Here is a 23,263-nt window from a genome sequence, read left to right on the forward strand (position 1 = left end):
TTTTTCTTCTTTGTGTGTATATGTTTTCAGGGCTGATGACTTTGAAGAGGCTAATTCTCCCTTCTTCAGTGTTCACTGTTGCCTGTAGTTTTTTGCCTATGGGATGGATCCTGTGAGATTTTCTCCCTTCTGTGATAGTATGTCTATTGACATTGTCACTGTTCAGGTCTTGTTTATGCAGCCATTACTAAGAGAAACACTCTCACAGCAGACTTCTTCCTATTACAGATCTTACAGTCTTTCTGTCCTCCTTCTGTGATGTTCCCTTGAACCATAGATGCAAGAGCTGTGCTGCAGAGTACCCACTAATACTGGACTCCCTGAGATCCAATTATCTTTGAATTTTGTCCAGTTGTGGTTTTCGGTAGTAGTCTCCATCTGCTGGAGCTAGACGCTTCCTTGATGAGGGGTGATAACTACACTGATCTGTGGGTATAAGATTTAGAATGTACCTGGGAATTGTGCTGATTCATCAAAGTGATAGTACTACATTCTCTTTTAAGTTCCTTGGCCTAACTACCCTTAGGAGCTGGCTTTGTTTCTAGAGCCAGGCATGATTTCTCTCCGGTTGAGAGGACCTTAAGTCCTCTTAGACAGCTATTGGCTACCAACAAAATGTAAGTGCCACTATTGAACTTTTATGGATATATTGCCATGCTGGTCATTTAATGATTCATATGTGTCACAGCTTGGTAGGACTATTAATTGTTTCCCTCTCTTGGCTGCTTGCAGAGTACTTTCTATGGATGTACTAATGGAAACCAGAGGCAGAAAACAGGCTTTCAGGTTAAACCCTGCTCAAATCACCCAAGTCTTGCTTGTGGTGTCCTCAGCAATAGAGGCTTACCTCTGAGAGGCATCCAAGAGTGTCAGTAATAGTCTATGTTGCTTTGGAAGTCTTTTATACTACCCTGACCATCCACTCAAAAGGAGGTTTCTCACACCTGGTACTGGAAATTTTGTTTGTCTATAGTTCTTGTGGGGAGCATTGTCAACCTAAATGGCATAATTTCATTAATGTTTGTAAAATATAAAATAATATGATTCCTTGAAGTGCTAAACAAACAACCTTGGTATTATTTTTTCTCCTCCCTCCTTCCCCTTCTACACTGGCCTCTTTTATCTTCCTCCCTGCTCTTCTGTTTTGCCCCTTCATATCACCTATATCCTTCTATGCCCATCTCAATCCATCCACCATGACCACCACCATGGTCCCTTTATGCTTTCCTTGTTCCCATGGTTACTCCATGTTGTATACTCACATCTGTAGGATATTAGGTTATTTCCCTTTCCTAGATATTGTGAAGAAAGCCGCAATTAATCCTACTGAGCCAGAATCTGTGGGGTGCTGAATGTCTTAGGAATATACGTAGGAGTAGTATAACTGGGTTTATTTTTAGTTTTTTGAGGAATCTCCAGATTTCCAGATTTCCAGAGTGATGGCAACAGTTTGCTCTACCACCCACAGTAAATGTGGGTTCCTCTCTTTCAACATTTCTCAGTTGTTTTGTTGATCTTCACCATCCCAACTAATGAGATGAAATCTCAGAGATTTAATTGGAATTTTCCTAATTGCTAAGTATGATAAACACTTTTTGACATATTTCTTAGACATTTCTATTTCTTCTATTGTGAATTCTCGGTTTAGATCCCTAGCCCAATTTTTAATTGGACCATTTGTTTCCTTGACTTTATAAAAAGGTCTTTGTATATTCTGAATATTAATCCTCTGTCAGTTGTATGTGTAGTAAGAAATCCTTCACATTTTGTGAGTCTCATCTTCACTGAACTGATTGCCTCCTTAGCTATACAGAAGTGTTTTTAGTTTTATGAGGCCCTATTTGTCAATTGTTGGCCTTAGCTCCTGAGCAAATAGAGTCCTATTCAGAAAGTCCTTTCCTAAACTTAAATATTGTGGAGTGCTGCCTATTTTTTTCTAGTAGTCTTAGTAGTTCAGATTTCAGATTGAACTTTCTGATCCATATAAAGTTAATTTTTGTGCAGGGCAATAGATATGGGTCTAATTGTATTAATTATAGTTTGGTTTATTTTCTATATGGGGTCTTGTGGCTGTGCTCTTAAGTTCAAAGTACTGCTTCCAGTGCTATGTTTAGTGTTTTGTTGTTGTTGATTTGTTTTCTGGCTTTTTTTTAATTTGAACTTTTTTAGGCTGCTTACATCACGGAGTTTTCTTTTTTTCTTTCATTATGGCGGATAGTGTTGCTGGGAGCAGTAGTCTAGGTTGGCAGTCATGGTCTTTTAGAACTTGGAATGCATTACTCTAGGCTCTCCTGACTAATAGTTTCCACTGAGAAATCAGCTGTCAGTCTGATGGATTTTCCCTTGTATATGACTTGTTTTTTCTTTTGCAGCTTTCAATAATTTTCTTTGTTTTGAATATTTAGTGTTTTAACTGCTTTAAGCCTTTGGGGAGTTTCTTTTCTGGTCTCATCCACTTAGTATTCTGTATGTGTATGAATATATCTTTATTTAGGGGAGTTGTTCTTCAATGGTCTATGCTATTGTCTTGGATCCTTCCCCTCATCTATATATATATAATTTGAAGATTTGTTCTTTTGATGGTGTCCCACTTTTACTGTATATTTCTTTCTTGTGCTTTTTGAAATTTTCATATTCCTTGCTTATTTGGTCTAGATCTTCTGTTTATCCATTGATAACTTGATATTCTGTCTCATGCTTGGTTCATTCTCCTTGCAAGCTTCCCTCTGTGTTTCCTAAGAGAGGTAGTCAGTTTTCTTTAAATCCATCTTCCTTTCAAATGTGTTCTCTTCAATGTTTCTTTGTCATTGATTTCAGTCTTCAAATCCTAAATTAGCTTAGTCATTTCATTCAGCCCATATTTTTACTTTCTTGGAGATAATTGAGCATTTATTGTCAGCATCTTGGAGTTCAATGAAGTGTTTGCTCATGTGTCCTTTAAATTCCCTTGATAAAAATTATTATTGTTCTTTTAAATTCTGCTCTCTTGAATTCATGTAGATAATTCTTGTTAGAGAACAGCTCTATAGAGCTAGTGGGTTTGATGGAAAAACATGTTATCTTAGCCATTCACTTTGCTTTCATTTTTATGATTTGGCCTAGGCTGTCTTTCTTTGGTTGTGCTTCTGGCAAGAGAATCTGTCCTGCCTTAGATTGGACCAGTGAAGGAGCTATGTGGCTGGAGCTAGGGCAGATAAATCTGGTGGGTGAGCTGTCGGTGTTTAATTTGACCAGGCGAAGATGGCTTCCAAACCATAGGACTGGAGTAAGGCTTTGTGGGTGTAGAACTGGCAATGGGTAGAGAGGAAGATGGAAGAAAAAGGAGCTTCTCCCCAGTCACAATTGGCTCAGGAATAAGTTGAGGGATCTGAAGTTAGACTTGTGGGTGTAGAGATGACCACAGGAGGCAGGGGACTCTAGGAGATGGGATAGAAGAGGGAATTGCAACTTACTCTGCAAATGCGGCTAGAAAACAAGGAGGGTTCACAGCCGGGCTTGAGAGAGGCTTGTGGGTGTGCAGCAGGCAGTTGGCAGTGGGAGGAAAATGTTATTTTTATTTACTCTTTTAAATTTTATTTTTCACTGAAAATAAACGTATTTGCATATAATATATTCTGAGTGTGTTTTCCCCTCTCTCATCTACTCCCAGATCCTCCTTCCCACCCTTCCAACCCCATACCAACAGGCAAATAGGAAAAAACAAATAAGAAAGAAAAAAAACAGCCGGGCGGTGGTGGCGCACGCCTTTAATCCCAGCACTCGGGAGGCAGAGCCAGGCGGATCTCTGTGAGTTCGAGGCCAGCCTGGTCTCCAAAGCGAGTTCCAGGAAAGGCGCAAAGCTACACAGAGAAACCCTGTCTCGGAAAAACCAAAAAAAAAAAAAAAAAAAAAATGAACAAACAAAAAAGAAAAATAAAAAACAGAGAAAGAGCAATGTGTGCTCGTATGTGTGTGCCCACACACATATCACACACACAACATAAACTCAAAATGTGAAATTATAAGAAAAAAACAAAAGCCAATGCTGTTTTTAATGCTCAAGTGTTTCCTTCCTTTCTTTTTTTTTTTAATAACTGAAACAAAATTCTGAGCTCTTGCCCCATTTTGTACAAAAGATAATACAGTGAGCTCTAAACAAACACTTGGCAGGTGCTCAGTGTTAGTCATACAAGGGAAAACTGATATCTACAGGCAAAACTCTGAGTCTGGCAATGTTTCAGTCAGCCCCTTCCTTATTCTTCTCTTCCTCTCTGCTAATCATGCCTCCCCTGACTGCTGCTTTATTTTGTTTTTGTGTGAAATACATTTATTTTGTTTTTGTTTTGTTTTTTCTCTTTATTTAAAATCGTTGTTTTTTTTCTCACATAATATATCCTGATCATGGTTTCACCTCCCTACATGCTTCCCAGGTTTTTGCCACCTCCTCCCCAATCCAGATCCACTCCCTTTCTGTCTCTCAGAAGACAAACAGGCTTCTAATGGATAATAATAAAATAAAATAAAATCAAACTGGGAGGAGTAGACAGAAGGGAAACCATAATCAGGATATATTATGTGAGAAATGAATCTATTTTCAATAAAAGGAAAAAATGTTAAGAAAAGAAAGAAATCAGTCTTCAGTCTTGGCAGAAATAATTAACACATATGATTTAATTTTCCCTGTGGGTAATATTAAAATAAACAGACTGTACTAAAATTCACTAGTCTGAAAAGCTTCTCTATGTAAGACCAATCAGTTTGCCTGGAACCCAGGAAGGACATTATGGCTAATTTTAGTAGTGTGTCTACCTCTACAACTATTAGTTATATTCATCAATGAAACAGTAATATGTGAGTATAGTTTAATTATGAATCTTTTATTCAAACTATTCCAGCATTTCTCCATTTCTCTGCTTCATCCAAGCAAAATCCAGTGTTATATAGTAAACAATTCCATTTACAGAACTCAAGTATGCTTTCAAAATGATATCAGATACAATGATAGACAAATTAATTGAGAAACAATAAACTTGGCATGTGAAATTTCTGAAAATAGTAAAAAAAAAACAAACAAGAATGATTCTTCTGATTTTCAGTGACACAGGGCATCTAGGTGACGAGAGGTCACCATAGGAAACTTATGAGTAACTGGAGCTAAGGAGACCCATAGGGAGTAGAGGGGCAGGACTAAGTGCTAACTGCACCTTTGCCTCTCACTCACAGCGAACTTGGCTTTATTTCCAGTCAGCAGTTTCCTCTGCCTGTTCACTCTGTACGTCTTTAATTATCAGGTACTTATCTCCAAGTCCAAATTACAGTATGAACCCTCTCAGTTTTAGATAACACAGATCCCTTCACACCATCACATGTATCACCAACCGACTAGGGACAGGCCACACTCTTTAGGTCAAGTCTCCAGCCATGTGCACCATCAGTGAGCATTCCTGCGTGGGATGCAGAAAAAGCTGCTTCACTGAAAAGAGAGAACCAAACAAGGAGAAATTATGCTTAGAAAATACACCCTGTTAGAAATATCCAAGAGAAGATCACACTCTGCTTTATAATGACCGTTACTACTAATCTCATAAATTAAGAGAGTCTAACCAACATAGAGATGATGACTTTTCTTTTACACACTATTTTTTATGCTTCGCATGATTTAAATATGCTTGCAATTCAATTAAATTGCTTTTTGTATTTTTTCTGCTAAGGAATGCAGCTGACTCATAAGAAATTACATTATGTTTGCCTGAGTCTGAGGCAGTATTAAGTAAATGGAAGCTCGTGTATGATCCACATATAAAACTGCTGAGCAGACCTGAAAAAGTTAATATAAACTTTTTTTAAAGGCAATTATCCAGTCTGACTGAAGGAACACTTTGTGTTTATATTGAATTTTTCTCAAATGGAGTCTTTATCTAATCCTCACAGAAATCCCCAAGACAAAAATATTTCTCATTTTATGGATGAAGAAACTGCTACAGAAAAAATGACTTACCCAGCATCAGCCAGAGAATTCATGATGTAAGGATTAGAGCTCTTTGTTCAATACCTGGTGCTAGTAACGCACAAAATTCCTTAATATCTGCTCATAGAATGTGTTTTCTAGATGAATTAATTTCAAGAAAAAGGCCCTTAAAACCAAGTGTGGCATTGAGACCAGACCCCATGATCCTTACATTACCAGAGCCGCCTTAGACAGAGTCACACTCTTTATGCTGGATTTGTTTCTTTTTATACTTGAGACAATATATTCCATAGTTTAAAAAAAACCTCAAATATCCCTTCAAGTCTTTATATCACTTTAAGATTAAGCAGGGATATAAGAACTCTGCCCCACGTTACTTTCTATAGCATAGTGTCTAAATTCCTCCTGAATATCTCCATCCCAGGAGGCACATTGCCTCCCAAAGCAACAGAATAGTTGCTAGAATGCTTTGTAAATCCATGGAAAGATCCATATTTTACCTCCATAAGAGTTGAGTCTATACTTATCTCTTTGTAAAAACACCTCAATGAATTTGCAATGACTCTTAGATCATTCATATATATGAGTGATTCACACACACACATCTCCATATTGGGGGACACATGTGTGCTGCACTTGTGTGTGTGTATGTGTGTGTGTATGTGTGTGTGTGTGTGTGTGTGTGTGTGTGTGTGTGTGTGTACTAGAAGTTGTGGTTGCTGCTCCAGCCCCACAGCACCCTAGATCTTTGACTACAGACACAAACTTCATGCCTAGCTTTCAGTTGAATGCTGGAGATATAAACTCAGGGCAGCAGACACTTTACCCACTAAGGTACCTTAGATTTTAACTACATTTCTTTAAACATTCTCTAAATGGGCTGATTTCCAGTATTCTTACCAAGGCTGGAGCCTTTGGGTTTTCAAGGTAACCTCCTCTAAATTTTGTGTTTTGCTTGCATGTATATGACTATCAGACATGGCTCTTTTCTCCTCTTGAGAATAATACTTTAGGATAAGTTACATTATTGTCGTGTTTGCCATCTTCTTTCCTGTCATTTGACAAATCACAGATATATAATACAATTTTAAGAATAGTGAGAAATTATTCTAAGAATTGATGCAGTTGAGCATCTATGAATTAGCCACATGGTAAGTAAAAACCACAATCATGGCTGCCATAAGATGACACTAATTATGCATTTGTTATCATTACAGTAATCCTAAATGACCATTCACTGAGTAAAAGTATCATTCATGCATCTAATAGAAATATGAAAACTTCAGAGAAAACAAACATAACAGCAGCCAGCAGCTTCTACTGAGGAGCTCTATAGAGTCTAAGAGGCTCCAAGGGGTGTTGTGGCTGTGGAAAAGGAGTCAGCAGAGCCTGCAGTAGCTCTGACACAACCAAAAAAAGAAAAGTCTTTGGGAAAGATGCTTTTAAAAGTGGACTCACGAAACTGGAAAAAAAGATGGCGGAACAGAACAACACAAGGGAGAATAAAGAATCTTTGCCCTTCACTGCCGCGTCTCAGCCAGCAGCTAGGATGACAGGAAGTTAGTAGACTCCTGATATGGATGCTAGGAACAAATCTTAGGTCTTCTGCAAGAGCAGCAAGCACTCTTAACTTCTAAGCCATCTCTCCAGACCCAGTTCTGGTTTCTCAATGAAAGATTTAACGTTGAGACAGAATCTACAATGTACTTGGTATCCTATAATTAGAAATTCAACTAAAAGAAATCATCCCCTATGATAAGCCTTCCAACAACGAAAGCTTTTTAAATTTTCTGTTTTCATATGCATCCAAAAGAAAAGAACCAGCTGAGTAGTTTTCTCACTGAAATCTTATTCTAAAGTAGGTTTTCCTTGAATCCTTCTTCTTCTAGCATCTAGTTGGTGCTACTGACAAAATGCAAAAGGTTAATGTGCTTCACATCATTTACTTCTTGACTTAAAGACAGGCAGATGTTTCACATCTGCTCAATCTCCATGATGCACTGCTGTATCAGGCCCAGGCAAACTGGAAGTATATTACACAAGCCCAGTGTGACATGCTGCCAGTCTGGAGACAGGTGTGTGGAGGGTAAACTCAATAGCAATACTTTTTACACATTTGTCAAAGGCAACCACATCACATCACTTTAATTCCAAGTTCCAGTATATGCTATGGACACGAATTCTGGGTCAGAACTTGAGAAACTGCACTAATGAGATCCAGCAATAGTGATGTCATGTTCAAATAACAGGAAGACTTGCACAATCCATATGACGCTGTTGTCCATGTGTGAACTGAGGACCAGCTCACTGTGTAGCTGAAAACTTGCCCTAGATCTGAGAACAGGATTTGCCTTATAGTTTATATTTCTCTTTCATGAGGATAATGTAAAAACTCTGACCATCTGTTCTCATAAGTAACTTGCTATGTGGATAAAAAGACACTCTCACTGAACCACAGTTGATGAGTATCCTTCTGTTTTAATCCTCTTGTTTTGTTTTGTTTAAGTTGTTCCACTTAGAGCTCAAGAACAGGCAATACTGAATTCCCATCTTCACCAACAAACTATTAAGTACTTGTTTCATAACTAATGGTCTATCTGCAAGTTGAAATAGGCTTTAATTAATTCCTAAATCTCTTATAATTGCCATACAATCTGTGTCACTTAAGAAGGGTGTGGTGATGGCCATGGAAGATATGCCAAGGTGCTAGAATCCACTGACGAGTAATTCAAAATGTGCTGCTGATAGAGATCTTGGTGAAAGAAAAGAACAATCATGTTATTATGACTAGCATAAAGCCATACTGCAGATGTATATGTGTTATAAATGTATGTGGTACAGCAGATATTTATATGGCTTTGTAAGAAAGAGTTAGCAGCAAAAGAGATGGCTTAGTGGTTAAGAATGCTTGCTGCTCTTTCAGAGGATGCAAGTTCAATTCCCAGCACACAGATAAGACTCATAACCACCTGTAATTTTAGTTCCAAGGGATCCAAAGCCCTCTCCTGCCTTCATAGGCACCCTTACACTTGTGACATACGCTCACAAAGACACATACACATAATAAAAATAAATCCTTAATTAGGAAAGAAATAGTCAATAATATTCACACTGTTTTACAGATTCTACCAGGCCTAAATATTCACAGCTTTTAAATGTCATATTTCATGCTCTATTTTAAACATGTTTTTTTGTTTTTCTTTTAAAAGAGGTGTTCCCACAAGGATATATGAACACAATGATCCATAACCACTATTTCATCCAGACATTTATGAAAAGCCCATTTCTCTCTCTCTCTCTCTCTCTCTCTCTCTCTCTCTCTCTCTCTCTCTCTCTCTCTCTCTGTGTGTGTGTGTGTGTGTGTGTGTGTGTGTGTGTGTGTGTCTTTGTCTATGTCTGTGTCTGTGTATGTGTTCAGTCTCCAGGTCCATAAATACACTAGAATCCACTGATGGAGACTAAGAACTCTACTTTGAAATATACAGTAATTGTAATTGTGTCAGTGTGTATGGATAAGAGAAAGTATAGGCTACCACATTTTTAGGTAACTAGAATTATATGCCATGATGTTGGAGGTACGAAGAAAAAATAATTATTTTGTTGGACACAGGGGGAGCACAGATCCTTCTCCTGTGTTTATATCAAACACAATTCTGTACCACTGAAAGTGCTGTTCTTTCAATATGAAAGCTATTGACTACTGATGAACTAATTAATGCTCCATACGCATGTGCCAGGACAGAGAATATGTTGCACTGCAATTTGAGGGAAGAATTCAAACACATTTGAGTGTTTCTTCTAGAAGATGGTCCTTACATAGACTTTACTGTTGTAACTACACTGGTGCTCTTTAGCACTCTAAATAGTGTAAACACTTGGGGGAGTCCATTTAAACATAATGAGAATATATGTAGTACTGTGTTTTCTATCTTTTAGAGAAGTACTATAAATCCAGGATAAAAGTAGGCCCCTGGGAAAGTCATGAGCTCAAGCTATCTTAGCCACAAACTTTTTAGAAATAGTAGGCAATGACTCAATTTTTATTCCTGAAACATATTCCTGAAGGATTATTTCATTGTAAGATTTTAAGAAATTGAAAATTTTATGTTAAAGGTCTTATACAAAGAAAACTTTTACAATGTGATCACTCCTGATTTATCAATTTTATACATCTAAATTTCTAATATTAAGTAGGTTTATACTTTTTATTTGTTTTACCTTTTATTGAAAATACATCCTTTTCTCATATAATATATCCTGTAAATGGATGTTTTCCTATCTAGAATGCCTGGACCCACGCCACACAGAGGCTTGTGTATGAATATAAATACTTGGCCAATAGCTCAGGCTTATTATCAACTAGCTCTTACATTTAAATTTATCCATTTCTATTAATCTACATTCTGCCACGTGGCTTGTGGCTTGTTACATCATTTTCTACACATTCTGGTTGCTCAGAGGCTGGTTGTTGTCTGCCATGACTGCTCTGACTCCACCCTTCTATCCCAGCATTTTCCTTATGTCTGGCTATCTTGCTCAATCTCTTTCTGCCCTGCTATCAGCTTTACTATTAACAATGAGAATAATCCCACAGCAATATCCTGATTACAGTTTCCCCTACCTCTACTCCTCCCAGTTCTTCCCCACATCCACTCCCAACACAATCCTGTAGATGTAATTCTGAATGGTTTTATTAAATAAGAAACACAGAGCTAAATGCAGAGTTAAAAGCCCAAGAGATCAGAGGAGCAGCTGAGAGCTAAGACCAAGACTGCCTTCTTACCCCTCACTGTCGCTGTCATCCTTTCCCTCAGAAAAAGACCTACTCCTGTGTGTCTGTCTTTTTATTGACTTTCTGTTCTGCCTTCTCATTGGTTGTAAACCCAACCACATGACATCCTTATCACTGCTTGTCTATACAGACCTCCAGGTCTCTATGGTTGGTATTGAGATTAAATGCGTGTGTCTCCATGCTGGCTGTATCCTTGAACACACAGAGATCTGCCTGTCATATGATCAGGATTAAGGGCATGTGCTACCACTGCCAGACTTCTGCTAAATGGCTTGCTATTAGCTCTGACCCCCAGGGACTTTTATTTATTAACATACAAATAAAATCACATTTCAGCACAAATAAATTATCACTATATGATCCACTCCCTTTCTGTCTCTCATTAGAAAAGAACAGGCTTCTAAGAAATAATAAAACATGACAAAGTAAACTGTAATAAGATAAAACAAAAGCCATCACATCAAAGTTGGACAAGGCAAACCAACAAAAGGAAATAAAAACAGGAGAAGGCACCAGAATTAGAGAGCCACTCATTCACATACTCAAGAGTCCCATAAAAATGCTAACTGAAAGTTGCAATATATACAGAGAGGACCTGGTAAAGACCTGTGCAGATCCTGTGCTTGCTTCTTCAGTTTCTGTGAGTTGATATGAACTTTGTTCATGCTGATTAGAGAGCTTTGTTTTCTTGGTGTCTTCCATCCCTTCTGGCTCTTATACTCTTTCTACCTCCTCTTCCAAAAGGTTCCCTGAGCTCTGAGGGGAGGGAGATTTGATGCAGATATCCCATTTAGAGCTATGTGTTCCAAGATATATCTCTCTTCCCCCCCCCCCCCGCTCTTCTCTCCATATTGTCTGGATGTAGGTGCCTGTATTTGTTGCCATCGGATGCAGGAAGAAGCTTCTCTGATGATGGCTGATGGCTGAATAAGGCACTAATCTATGATTATAGCAGAATATCATTTATCACTACTATTTTTTAAGATCAGTAGTAATTGGTTTTACCTTAGATCTGTGGGCTATCTAGTCTCTGGTTCTTGGTAACCTAAGCAGTTTTGGGTATGGATTCCATCTCATGGAGTGAGCCTTAAGTTAAAGCAGATGTTGGTTGGTTACCCCTACAGGCTTTGTGCCACCATTGCACTAGCATATCTTTCAGAGATAATGGCGATGCAGACCAAAGGGCTTGTGACTAGGTTAGTAATTACATTTCTCTGTTGGCAGCCTGCATGGTGCCTTCCTGTACCAAAGACACTAGGATGTAGGGGTGAAGGTTCTATACAAAACCCAGCTCTATCCCTGCATGTTCAATGACTTGTATAGGTATTGTCTTCAGCAATAGAGCCATGCTGTCAGTTTGTGGAGAGCAACCTATTATCTTGGAAACAGTGTGGGTTTGTTTGGGATTTCTATGGGACCTCTTTGGCTGACAACTCAATGGGATGTAACACAGACCTGGTACTAGAAGCTTCGTTTGGTGATGAGATGGTCCAACTAGGACTCCATCTCCCGCATTATTTGTACAGTTTCTTAGGATTATTTTCCTAATTTTAGTAGGCTTCTACTGCACTAGATTTCCATACACTCCCCAAATGCCCCTCAATTATAGCTGTCTCCCTATATTACCTCCCTGATGTGGGATAATCTTTTTGTACACTGTGAAGATGTGTCTTTGCCAGCACCTTCTGATTGGTTTAATAAAAAACTGAATGGCCAATAGCTGGGCAGAAGAGAATAGATGGGACTTCCAGGGAGAGAAATGGACTCTGGGATAAATCTAGGTGCACAGGAGATGCCAGAGAGACATGGAAGGAGGCAGACATACATTATGGAGGAAAGGTAACAAGCCACATAGCAGAATGTAGATTAATAAAAACAGGTTAATTTAAATTACAAGAGCTAGCTGGGAACAAGCCTAAGCTAAAGACCAAGCTTTCATAATTAATAATAAGTCTCCAAATCATTATTTTAAGAACTGGCAGACCAAGAAAAGTCTGATTACATCTCCCTCAAGCATATCTTCTTTCCCTGTGACCACCTGATCCATTGCAGTACAATTATATTGATGATTAGGTCTTGTTTACAATTTTTCAAGTACAGTACATCTGCTTAAAATAAATTAGACACTATGGATAATGAATAACCACTCAAATGTGGTTTTATTCATCTTTTTACATTTTATAATTTCTTTTAATATTCAACTATTTACTTTCTTTCAAACCTCTATGATTCAGGTATTTACCAATGAGTTGATTATTCTCTGAGGAAATAACAACTCAATCTTAATTAGAAATTATATTTATAGATCTGATGGAAAAATTATTTCTGAACTGAAATTAGAGCTATTATATCCTACTTGGTGTTATTTCTATAGAAAGAATTCCAAAGCTACAGATACTCAAATCAAATTTAGAAATTTTATTTCATAAAAATTAGAGTATGAATTCTAAACTAGTGCCAAGGATATAAAATGTCTGCCTTTTTCACTTTAATGAATTTATCATGCATTAATTTTAGTCATGAATCATGAATACTGCAACAAAACCAACAATGCCTTTTGGGTGCTGACAGCTCATTCTCTGCTGTGTTATTATTATAAGGCATATACCATTTGAAATTTTTATCATGTAATAAACAAATTTTCAGTATACTTTTCATTAGCCTGACAAAATCTCCAGATTAGCCTTGCTGTGTGAGGAGTCCTCTTGGAAATTTTTTTTTTCTGGAGGAGAATCAGCATCTCTGTGGATTATGTTGCCAGATAAAACTGTGTCAAGAGTGGTATGAATTCTTCTATTTAATGTAATTTATTTGCCATAGACAATATCACTGAGGAAGATTCCCTCCGAGATTTTACCACAAATCCTGACTCTGAGTGCCCAGCAGAACCCACTGGAACAATGTCGGAGATGGAACAAACCAGGACTAGGAAAGAAAGTCCAGTCAGGTAAGAACTTCATGAATCACATAACATAGACTGGAGATGTTCAGACAGCAGGGAAAGAGTGGGTTTCTATTTCCCTCTTCAGTTAAGCCAAAGGTTAAGTGAACCACACCAGAATCTTAGCCAGGAACCTGGATAAGAAATGAACAATTAACTCCATCCAGCAGTTCATTTTGCCTTATTGACCATCCATGGTTACTAGCCAATGTCCAGGCAGGCATTTGACTGTATCCCAAACCCCCCAACACACAAAAACACTGCAGCCACGTGTGTGAGTCACCTTATCATCATGGAAACAGCCCACATATTTACTAGACATGTAGGTTTTAAAAATAATTTTCCATGTGCATGAAAAAAATCACTATTTTTATTCTGTGAACATTTTAATATTCCAGAAGACCGATTATGCTTTTCTTTGCTAGAGAAAGAACAACATGATAACCGAAGACAATTACAGAAACAGGCAATCTGTCTGCCACTGAAGGAATAGTTTTATAAATACTATGCATAAAATGACTTGAAATATTTCTCAAAGAGATGCTAATTTAAATGTGAATCTTTGAATTGAGAGAGAGAGAGAGAGAGAGAGAGAGAGAGAGAGAGAGAGAGAGAGAGAGAATATAAAAGAAAACAAGCTAGGAGTGCCTTCTTTTTGCTACTTGGCATGGTATCATGTGCCCGCTGAGTCAATTTGAATTGCTTAGCTACAGTTAAGGTAATTGCAATGGGTTTATTAAACAATAAAAACATAAGCTCATTTTATAACAGGAAAGAAGAATTGTCATTTAAAAGGCAGTTAAAATAATCTATTCTTAAGCCGGGCGGTGGTGGCGCACGCCTTTAATCCCAGCACTCGGGAGGCAGAGCCAGGCGGATCTCTGTGAGTTCGAAGCCAGCCTGGGCTACCAAGTGAGTCCCAGGAAAAGCGCAAAGCTACACAGAGAAACCCTGTCTCCAAAAAAAAAAAAAAAAAAAATCTCTTCCAACCCACCTCATCCCACTCTGCACTACTTTTCTTCTGTGTCCATTGCCCGTGGACTTTGTTAAACCATCTACTGTTTGTGGAAATCTTTATGATTATCTGGGATCCAGGGTACCACTGTACAAACAGTACATGTTAAAGAATACATTGTCAATGAGCACAAACTTGGCTGTACATGAAGATAAACACAAGCTCTCTCTCTATCTCATACACAAAACAATATTTGATAAAAATAAAATCTAAAATATTATTTCTGCAGAGAAAAGATGCTAAATTCTGAGTTAAGGGTTAGATTTTACAACATAATACACAAGTATTCATATTAGTTATATAATTGTTGATGTTTACATGAGGCTTTTCATTGCTATTAGTGGGTCCCTATTATCTTTACCCTGCAGAAAAGCAACCAGGGCACAGAAAGGTTAATTAGTTTCCTATAGTAACAGGGTCAGCTCAGATAAAATTACATTGCAGAAGACTGAATTCCTGAGTGGTCCTTTCTCTTCCTTCCCACCAACACACTCTTCTTTAATCAGCAGCTTAACCTCTGAACTAACTTTCCTTTTTAGCATTTATTTTAACATATTTAAGCTTTTGCAATAAACTGTGGTAACAGCTTCTCAAAGGGCTGAAGTGGAATCCATGCTGTTTTTTCTGCATGTACAACTCTCTCCTGCTCATTTAGCCCTAACAAACCCTTTCCCATTCCTCGGGTACCATCACATCCTTACTTATTTGGAAGGCTTTCCCTGACCTTCCAAAAGGTCATACTCACCTCTATAAGAGCTCTTCCATGGTGTATATCTCTGCAGCTATTCATGTGATTATCTCACGTCATCAGGCTCCTCCTACTCCTCTTCCCCAGTGTATGCTTCATGAAACTAGAAATGATATTCCCAATACCCAGCTCAATGGTTGCCACAAATTAAACAATCAACAAATATTGATCAAATCAATCAGTGAATTAACCCAAGTATACTGGGTTAATACTTTCTCCAAAACTCCTCCTCAATTTTCACAATCACTAGGAGAGGGTTAAGTATAAACACCCAAGAGTCCCTACTCATTTTCAGCACCCATGGGAACAGTGGACAGGCCAGCACCTGATGAACCTCTGGAGGAAGCACTGCTGCCTCAGTGGGTTCAGTGTGCGTTACTCTTCACTGGACTCTTATTAACCATAACTACTCTGGGCTGAGACAGTCTAACTCTAATTAACTTTTTGCTGTCTTTCTGACGTCTCTCTCTGCAGTGTAGGCAATGCAGTTTGGGAATTCCTGACAAGCTGTGTACCATACCCAAGCTAGCAAAATGCTTTCGCTTTCTTGGGGGTGGGGGACCATTCATATCTTTTCTCAAAATTAAGAAAGAATAAAGCATGCACTAAAAGGGCACACTGGACTCTATGGTGACATATTGGATTAAAGCTAAAGGAAATGGCATGATGCCATGTGGGAATCACAGAAGTTCTCTATGGTGACCTCATGTGAACCAGTGCTACCTAGCTAGAATCCTACAGAGCAGAGTTTTGCATATGGCATCAAAAATAACTCTTGAAGATAAATGTTATTGCACAATATTCCCATTGAATCAAAATTCTTTTGTAACTTGCAGATAATTAAAAGCAATATCTTTAACTTTGAGCAATATCAAGCTTAAAAAATTCTCCATACTTGAAAAACATTAAGGGTTTAGTTGATTATAGCTATGTGAATAACTAGTCCTTGTCTCAATTTTTAACTTTGGAAAAAATTAAATAGTATTATTAATAGTATTTGGAAAAAATTAGTAGTATTATTGATAAAAAATCTAAATGTAAGATTCTTATTTGAAGTACACTTACTTTATTGTCTGGCCTAAGCTTTGGGCCAAAAGGAGATTATTGGGTCTGGAACAGTTAACAGGTATTTGGGGATATTGTATGATGGAGATTTGCAATTTCCCTGTAAAAATTGCAATGTGATATTACTGGTTGCATATTGATTCCTGTGGTGCTCAGAAGATCGGCAGAGGAGAATACCCTGATAAACTTGGGCATAGACACTGCCACTCACATCAGTCACAATTCTCCAGAACAGAACCAATAACACGTACACATAGATGGGAAAAATTATTAAGAATTGGCTCATGAGATAATAGAGGCTAAAAAGGCCTGGTCTTTATAGTCAGCAACCAGATACCCAGGAAAGCCAACCATAAAGCTCTAAACCAAGGGAGAACCAGAGAAGTTCTGCCCCAAAACCAGCAAGCACAAGACTCAAAGAAGTTAGTTTTCAGTTTCCTGTGTGAAGACAGGAAAAGACAAATATTGAAGCTCAAAAAGTTAGGCTCTGGAGACCTTCTGCTGACTCTGTGACCCACTGGCATTGGGCGAGGCAATCTGCTTTGCTTGCTCTTATAATACACTTGTACTTTTCATCTAAAACACACCACTAATGTTTTTCCGTGTATCAAGGTACCAGGGCCCTGTCAAGTTGATATATGATGTGAATTATCTCACCATCTCCATCCTGTTATACGCATAAGGCAACTGAAGCTATGCAGATGCTGGTTTTTATGGTTCTAACATAAGTATCTCCTCACCACTTCACAGTCTTCTTTTCTTGCTAAACTAATGCTTACTTAAAACTCTTAAACATAAATTTGCATCCATTTGAGCACAGAGACTAATGATCTTCATTCTGTCATAGAGTGAACTGCAAAGTTAATTATTCAAAAAATTAAGCACTCAGTTAACAAAATAATCCCTTGTGCCTTGGCCTCAAATATTGTTTTGTAAGAATAAAAAATGTGAATGTGAATTTAAGCACAATATGTCTACTTTGTTATTTATTTAAGCACAAAAAGAAGTGAAAACGTTTATTATATAGATTTGAATTTCATAAAGCAGAAACATTTCTGTGACACTTTTAGCTTGCCCTACATATGACTCTAAAGGTAGCCCAAAACTATTTTCCCATCCAGAGTAATAACACTTATCTCAAATATTGTCAGCCAAGGGAGAGATTTTTTTTAAAAGATATCTTGGTACTGCGTGTCCACATTTCTGATTGGAATCCATTTATATTAAAGTGACTTTCAGATCTCTTTCCTTTTTTTTTAATCTTTTCACAACATTTTCTGAATTGTCCATCTGAGAAAAGAAATTCTCTGTAAATCTTCCTTCAAATAAAAATCAACCGATTTGTTATCTTGTCAGAGAATCATTTAGCTTCTGAAAGACACAGGGTTCGCCCTAGGAAGACCCACTGATGCCCTTTGTCCATTAGCAAGTGGGGGAAGGGTCTGTTCCTAGCATTCTATCTCAGAACATTCTTATTTTTTAATATAAAAAAAAATACAGCTTGATGGACACTAATGAATACCAAGCAAAAGATGCGTTTGCCTGGAAATGTCAAATAGCTACATCCGAAAGAGGAGACAGAGCTGAGTGGCTGATGGGCTAAGTGGTTAAATGACAAACAAGTGAGTGAGTAAAACATTCAGTGCCTGAGACAGGGTGGGGCGATGCAAGACTGACTTCCACAGTAGAGGATGAAGCTTTCCCTGCTTCCCAGGATGCTGAGACGGAAGGTTATTTCTATGAATAGCCTGCTCAGTTCATAATAGCAATCAGTCTCTATTTGGGTGGCTTTAAACTAGGCAATCATTTCACAGCAGGAACAATGAGAGGAGAGGAGAATTCAAAATCTCATCAGCACTCATAAACACGGATGTTTATTGTTCTGTAACTAGCAAAAGCAAGAATCACTGCAGGAAAGATGCATTAAGACCCATATGTGACTTTAGTTGAAATAGGAAAGGAATGTCAGCTATCAAGTTTACAAAAATAAAACGAAATTCATACTTCAACGATTTGTAAGCCTGTGATTTTTTTTAATTAAATGAATAAACATAGGGAAAACAGCCATGCGTTTGCTAGTTTTGTGTGAAGTATTGTGAAAATGATGTGCTATCAGTTTTAGTCCTAAGTTAAAACTATCCCCCAAAACACAAAGTGAAAATAAAACTTTCATTTGTCCTAGCTCTAAGTTAGGAGAGGTACTTTGAGGGAAAAGGGAGGAGATGAGACAAGATGGAACTAGACAAAATGAGAAAGGGAAAAAAGAAAAGATGGGCACAGAGGGTCAAGAGAATGACAAGGGAAAAATTTACTTCTCTGGGGATTTTGAGCTGTGATTCAGTATTCAAACAGGCCTACAATAAAAATTCCTGATATCTCTAGCTTACAAAATTTCTAGTCCAGTTAAAAACATACATTTAGAATTATTCAATGTAAATGTGAAGACATTGTCTCCATTTTGGGGGAGAAAAATCGAACTTTGAAACCAGTTTTCAAAATATCCCCACAGATAAAAGTCACAATGAAAACTGTGATTCATAATCAAAAATTATTAAATGGGAGCTAGAAATGTGGCTCAGCAGTTAAGAGCCCACAGTTCTCTTACACTGGACCTACAATGGGTAACTCATAACTTCAACCCTTGGAATCCAATGCTCTCTTCTGACCTCACAGGGCACTGCACTCACATGCACAAACACACATACAATCATAAACAACATAAACTTCTGCAAAAAGACACCAGAAACAGAATCCAATAGATAATGAAAATGATGAAGTTATCAGGCAGCATATAAAATAAGTACATTAAGCATATTTAAAGAAATCAAGAGATGCTTGAAAATAAAACAGAAGTACAAAACTAATAAGTACACTTATTTTCACAAAAGAATGCAGCATGATTTCTATAATAAAAAATACAGTCAGTAAACTGGTAACAAGAGAAATTACACAGCTGAAGGATCCGTGATGGATGCTGGATCTGAAACACAGAGCACAATGAGAGAAGACACAACACGTGTATAATCAGAATTTCAGAAGACAAATGCTACAACAGAAAAGAAATAACCCACTTGATGAAAGGAACTATAAGACTTAGATCCTCAAATAAATGCAAATCAATGAAAATGAACTTACCTTAAATGCATTCTAGTGAAACTTGAAAGTACAAAAGACAAAAATAAGATCTTTAAGCTAACCAGGAAGTAAGTATAAAATAGAAATAAACAAGTATTTGATTCTCAACAAAAACAATGGGCATCCACCAGCAGTCGGGAGAACGGCATGGTCCAGATCCCAGAAGTAACTGTCAAGCTGAAATTGTATACCTGGGGAAACTGTTTTTCAAAGATAAAGCAAAGCTTGGCCAACAAGAACTGTGAATGAAAACACCTGAAAAGAACCTGTGTCTCGGAGACTAATTAGAATGGTAGTACCATGGAGATGCGGGAATGTTGCAAGTCCATAGCCTAATTACCTTGTCTCAGGCTAGTTCTACCACTGCAGAAAGCCCTTCATTACCCACCTCTGTGTGTGGACTAATGTCATGTGACTAGTGGAATCTATTAACTTAGAAGACAACTAGCTTCTACCAATCCAAAAGTTAAGAACGCCGTAAAATAGCATCCTGAGACTCTAGGAAAGCTCCTGCTGTCTTGCTGTACCTGCCTCTCTGATGCATTTTAAACTTACCTTGATTTGGGACTGACTTTGTTATGTAAAACTATAAAAACTTTATGCAACTTTTTCCATGTTGGAACATGGAATTTGGAGAAACCTACATCTGTGTTTCTGGGCCATGGCCATTCAAAACAGCTCCAGAATAAACTATCTCTTATTCCCTTAAAAAATACTAAGAGTATTAAAATGGATATTAAATCAATTACATGTGAAGAGACAATAAAGAAGGTTTTAACATACATACCTCAAAGAAATTTTTAAAAATCACCTGACAAGTAAAGACACAAATTGAAATAATTGGGACTCAAACAGGAAATGAATTTAAAATCCCCATAAAGGGCAAAGTTCAGAAGTGGAGAGGCATAATTTTCAGAAATTATAAAAGCACAGAAAACAGTTGCCTCATGATCTCAAAGCTGTTCCTTGCCTTTGACTATGACTTAGGGAATTTGGATGATAATGGTATGTCAATGCATGTTCATCAGTTATCAGGAACACAGCACTCTGCTGGGAGTTGTCAGTGGTGATGAAGAGGTTATGCCTAAGGGGAGAACATAGACAAAGCAGTGATACTTTCAGCTCAGGCTTGCTGTGAGCATAAAACATCCCTAAACAATTAAATTATTTTAAATGTGATATAACCTAAATAAGAGTGATTGGCGCCGGGCGGTGGTGGCGCACGCCTTTAATCCCAGCACTCGGGAGGCAGAGCCAGGCGGATCTCTGTGAGTTCGAGGCCAGCCTGGGCTACCAAGTGAGTTCCAGGAAAGGCGCAAAGCTACACAGAGAAACCCTGTCTCGAAAAACCAAAAAAAAAAAAAGAGTGATTGGCATCTAGAAGTATTGAGAAGTTGATTAATTTTAAGTTTCCTTATTTAATCTTCATGTTAAAATATTTTTGGTAAACACTCAAAACGGAATTTTTATCCTGCATATTCTAAGATTATACTGTTCTATAAGACATTAGATGAGAGAAAGCATATGAAATTCTATCAACTACAAAATAAAGCTGCCAATTCCACTATCCTGGAATGAGTGAATATAAAGTACTTGTCCTTGCTTATGAATAAGAGTTTATGGAAGTTTGTCTTCTTGGCACAAAATGGCCTACTGGGCAAAGAACTGCCCTTGCCTCAACTGCTGACAATACAAGTGCTGTCCTTCTGGACAAGCAGGACGCAAAAAAAGTGACTTCTGAACTCTGCCAAGACAGGGTAAGATGGTCTTTCAGAATTCCTGCTTCTGAAAATAGTCTGTCAGATACTCTAGGCCTGTAGCCAATTTGAATGCACCAACAATGCTGAGAAACATTAGGTGACTATCCAGGCTGCCAGCTGTCTTTGTCTACTCTTGCAAGATTCCCGAAAGTTGCTTGCATCCATCTTCTATTTCTCAGGTACCATTATATTCTTTCTCAGGTCTTTGATGAGATTGAAGACTAGCAGTTATAGTTACAACTTAGTATATATATAGTATCTTAGATAGAACATATTAAGTATTAGATTCAGGTTCTTTAGGGTAGGACACCTTTTGGAATGATCTTTGTAACATGCCATTTACCCACGCTCTAGACTTCTCTGGATTTTAGTATGTGTTTCTTGCTTGATATTGTTCACATTGATTGTAGTTCCATCTTATCTAGGTCATCATCCCACATTACTCCTGGACAATATTTGATAACCATCCCTTTGTATATAGTCTTGTATTAGGTTAGAACCTTCTTATTTAGACAAAAGGGGGAGATGTAGTGGGTAGCCATTCCAGCTTTGACCTGGAAGTCCCAACCCCCATTGAGGCTTCGGTAATGGTCACACCTACAAGGCAGGGCTGAGAGAGGATGCTGAAGACCCAAGGTCTGGATGTGGGGGCTCTCTTTGAATTCTGGACCCTGGACACTGGAGGTGGACCAAGCAGAATTCTCCATAGAATACTACCAGACTGTGCCACACCTTTACCAGACCCTGTAACCTACCTATCCCTTCATTTGTAAGTTATGCCACTAAATAAACCTCCCTTTTAACTACGTGGAGTGGCCTTAATAATTTCATCAATATAAACCCCCAATATTATAGGCTATTTTCAATGCTCTTAGTTACAATCCAGAACTTGACAATAAGACCCTATTGTTGAAGACACAACATACTTGAGTCATAGAACATAACCAAATTAATCTGGTACTGACATGGGAGCTTCATCTCCCCTGGCTTGATTTCATAGTGCCAAGGTGCTACAAAGGAGAAAGATAGTCATCAGTCTCACCCAGCTCTGAGCCATGCAAGCTACAACAATGAGTGGCTGGACAAGTAATGCCCACTAGTGCTGTGGTCACATACAAAGGTTATGAGAGTAACCAGCTACTTCCTTATTGTATCTAAGGCCCACTTCTTGAGGTGAAACATCTGGCATTCTTTCCACCCCCTATAATTCTCTCTGAGCCTTGGAAGAGGCTTTTTACTTTCTTTATTAGTCATGTATTTTCTCAGTATGTGGTTTAATCCAGTCCACTGGCATTAAGAAACACTGACACATGAAGACAGTCACATTTCTATGGCTCCCTGGCCAGAACACTGTTGAATTACCAGCTGGCTATGTACTACCTTCACTTTGCTGTCTATCAGACACATCAAAATGAGCATGTCCAAAACTAATCTTAATTTTTCTTAGCTCTTCCAAACCTATTCTTTCTATGGAATTTCTCGTCTCAGTAGAAGGCATCTTTATTCAGCCCTTTGGTCAGGCCAAAAATTCATCATACTCTTTCTCTAATACTCTATAGCCAAACTATGTTATTTCTTTGGCATAGATCCATAATTTATTATGTGCTCTTCAAATTTATCGATACTATTACCCTCACCTGTCCTCTGCCACACAGCTATTGCTGTAACCTAGTAACTGGTCTTCTAGCTTTCACTTTTCATTTCATCCTTGTCCAGGATGTGTTTAACAGAGTATAGCTGGATAGGCCTGTCAGAGTGAAAATCTGCAAGTCATCCTTTTTCACTCTGGATTCTCCAGTGACCTCTCATCTCATGCTGAGTAAAATCTGAAGTATTTATGATGTTCCCCAGAGATCCATG

The 23,263-nt window shown here is 38.0% G+C and overlaps 1 protein-coding gene across 1 annotated transcript in view; it reads left to right on the forward strand.

The window, feature by feature from the left end:
* Cngb3 (cyclic nucleotide gated channel subunit beta 3) overlaps nt 1-23,263 on the forward strand; it is a 175,834-nt gene that overhangs the window by 10,262 nt on the left and 142,309 nt on the right. Inside the window, 1 exon segment of the mRNA XM_059255609.1 lies at nt 13,560-13,686. Within this exon segment, the coding sequence (XP_059111592.1) occupies nt 13,560-13,686 (127 nt within the window).

This window comes from Peromyscus eremicus, chromosome 2 (assembly GCF_949786415.1).
Source record: "Peromyscus eremicus chromosome 2, PerEre_H2_v1, whole genome shotgun sequence".
Taxonomy (NCBI): Eukaryota; Metazoa; Chordata; class Mammalia; order Rodentia; family Cricetidae; genus Peromyscus; species Peromyscus eremicus.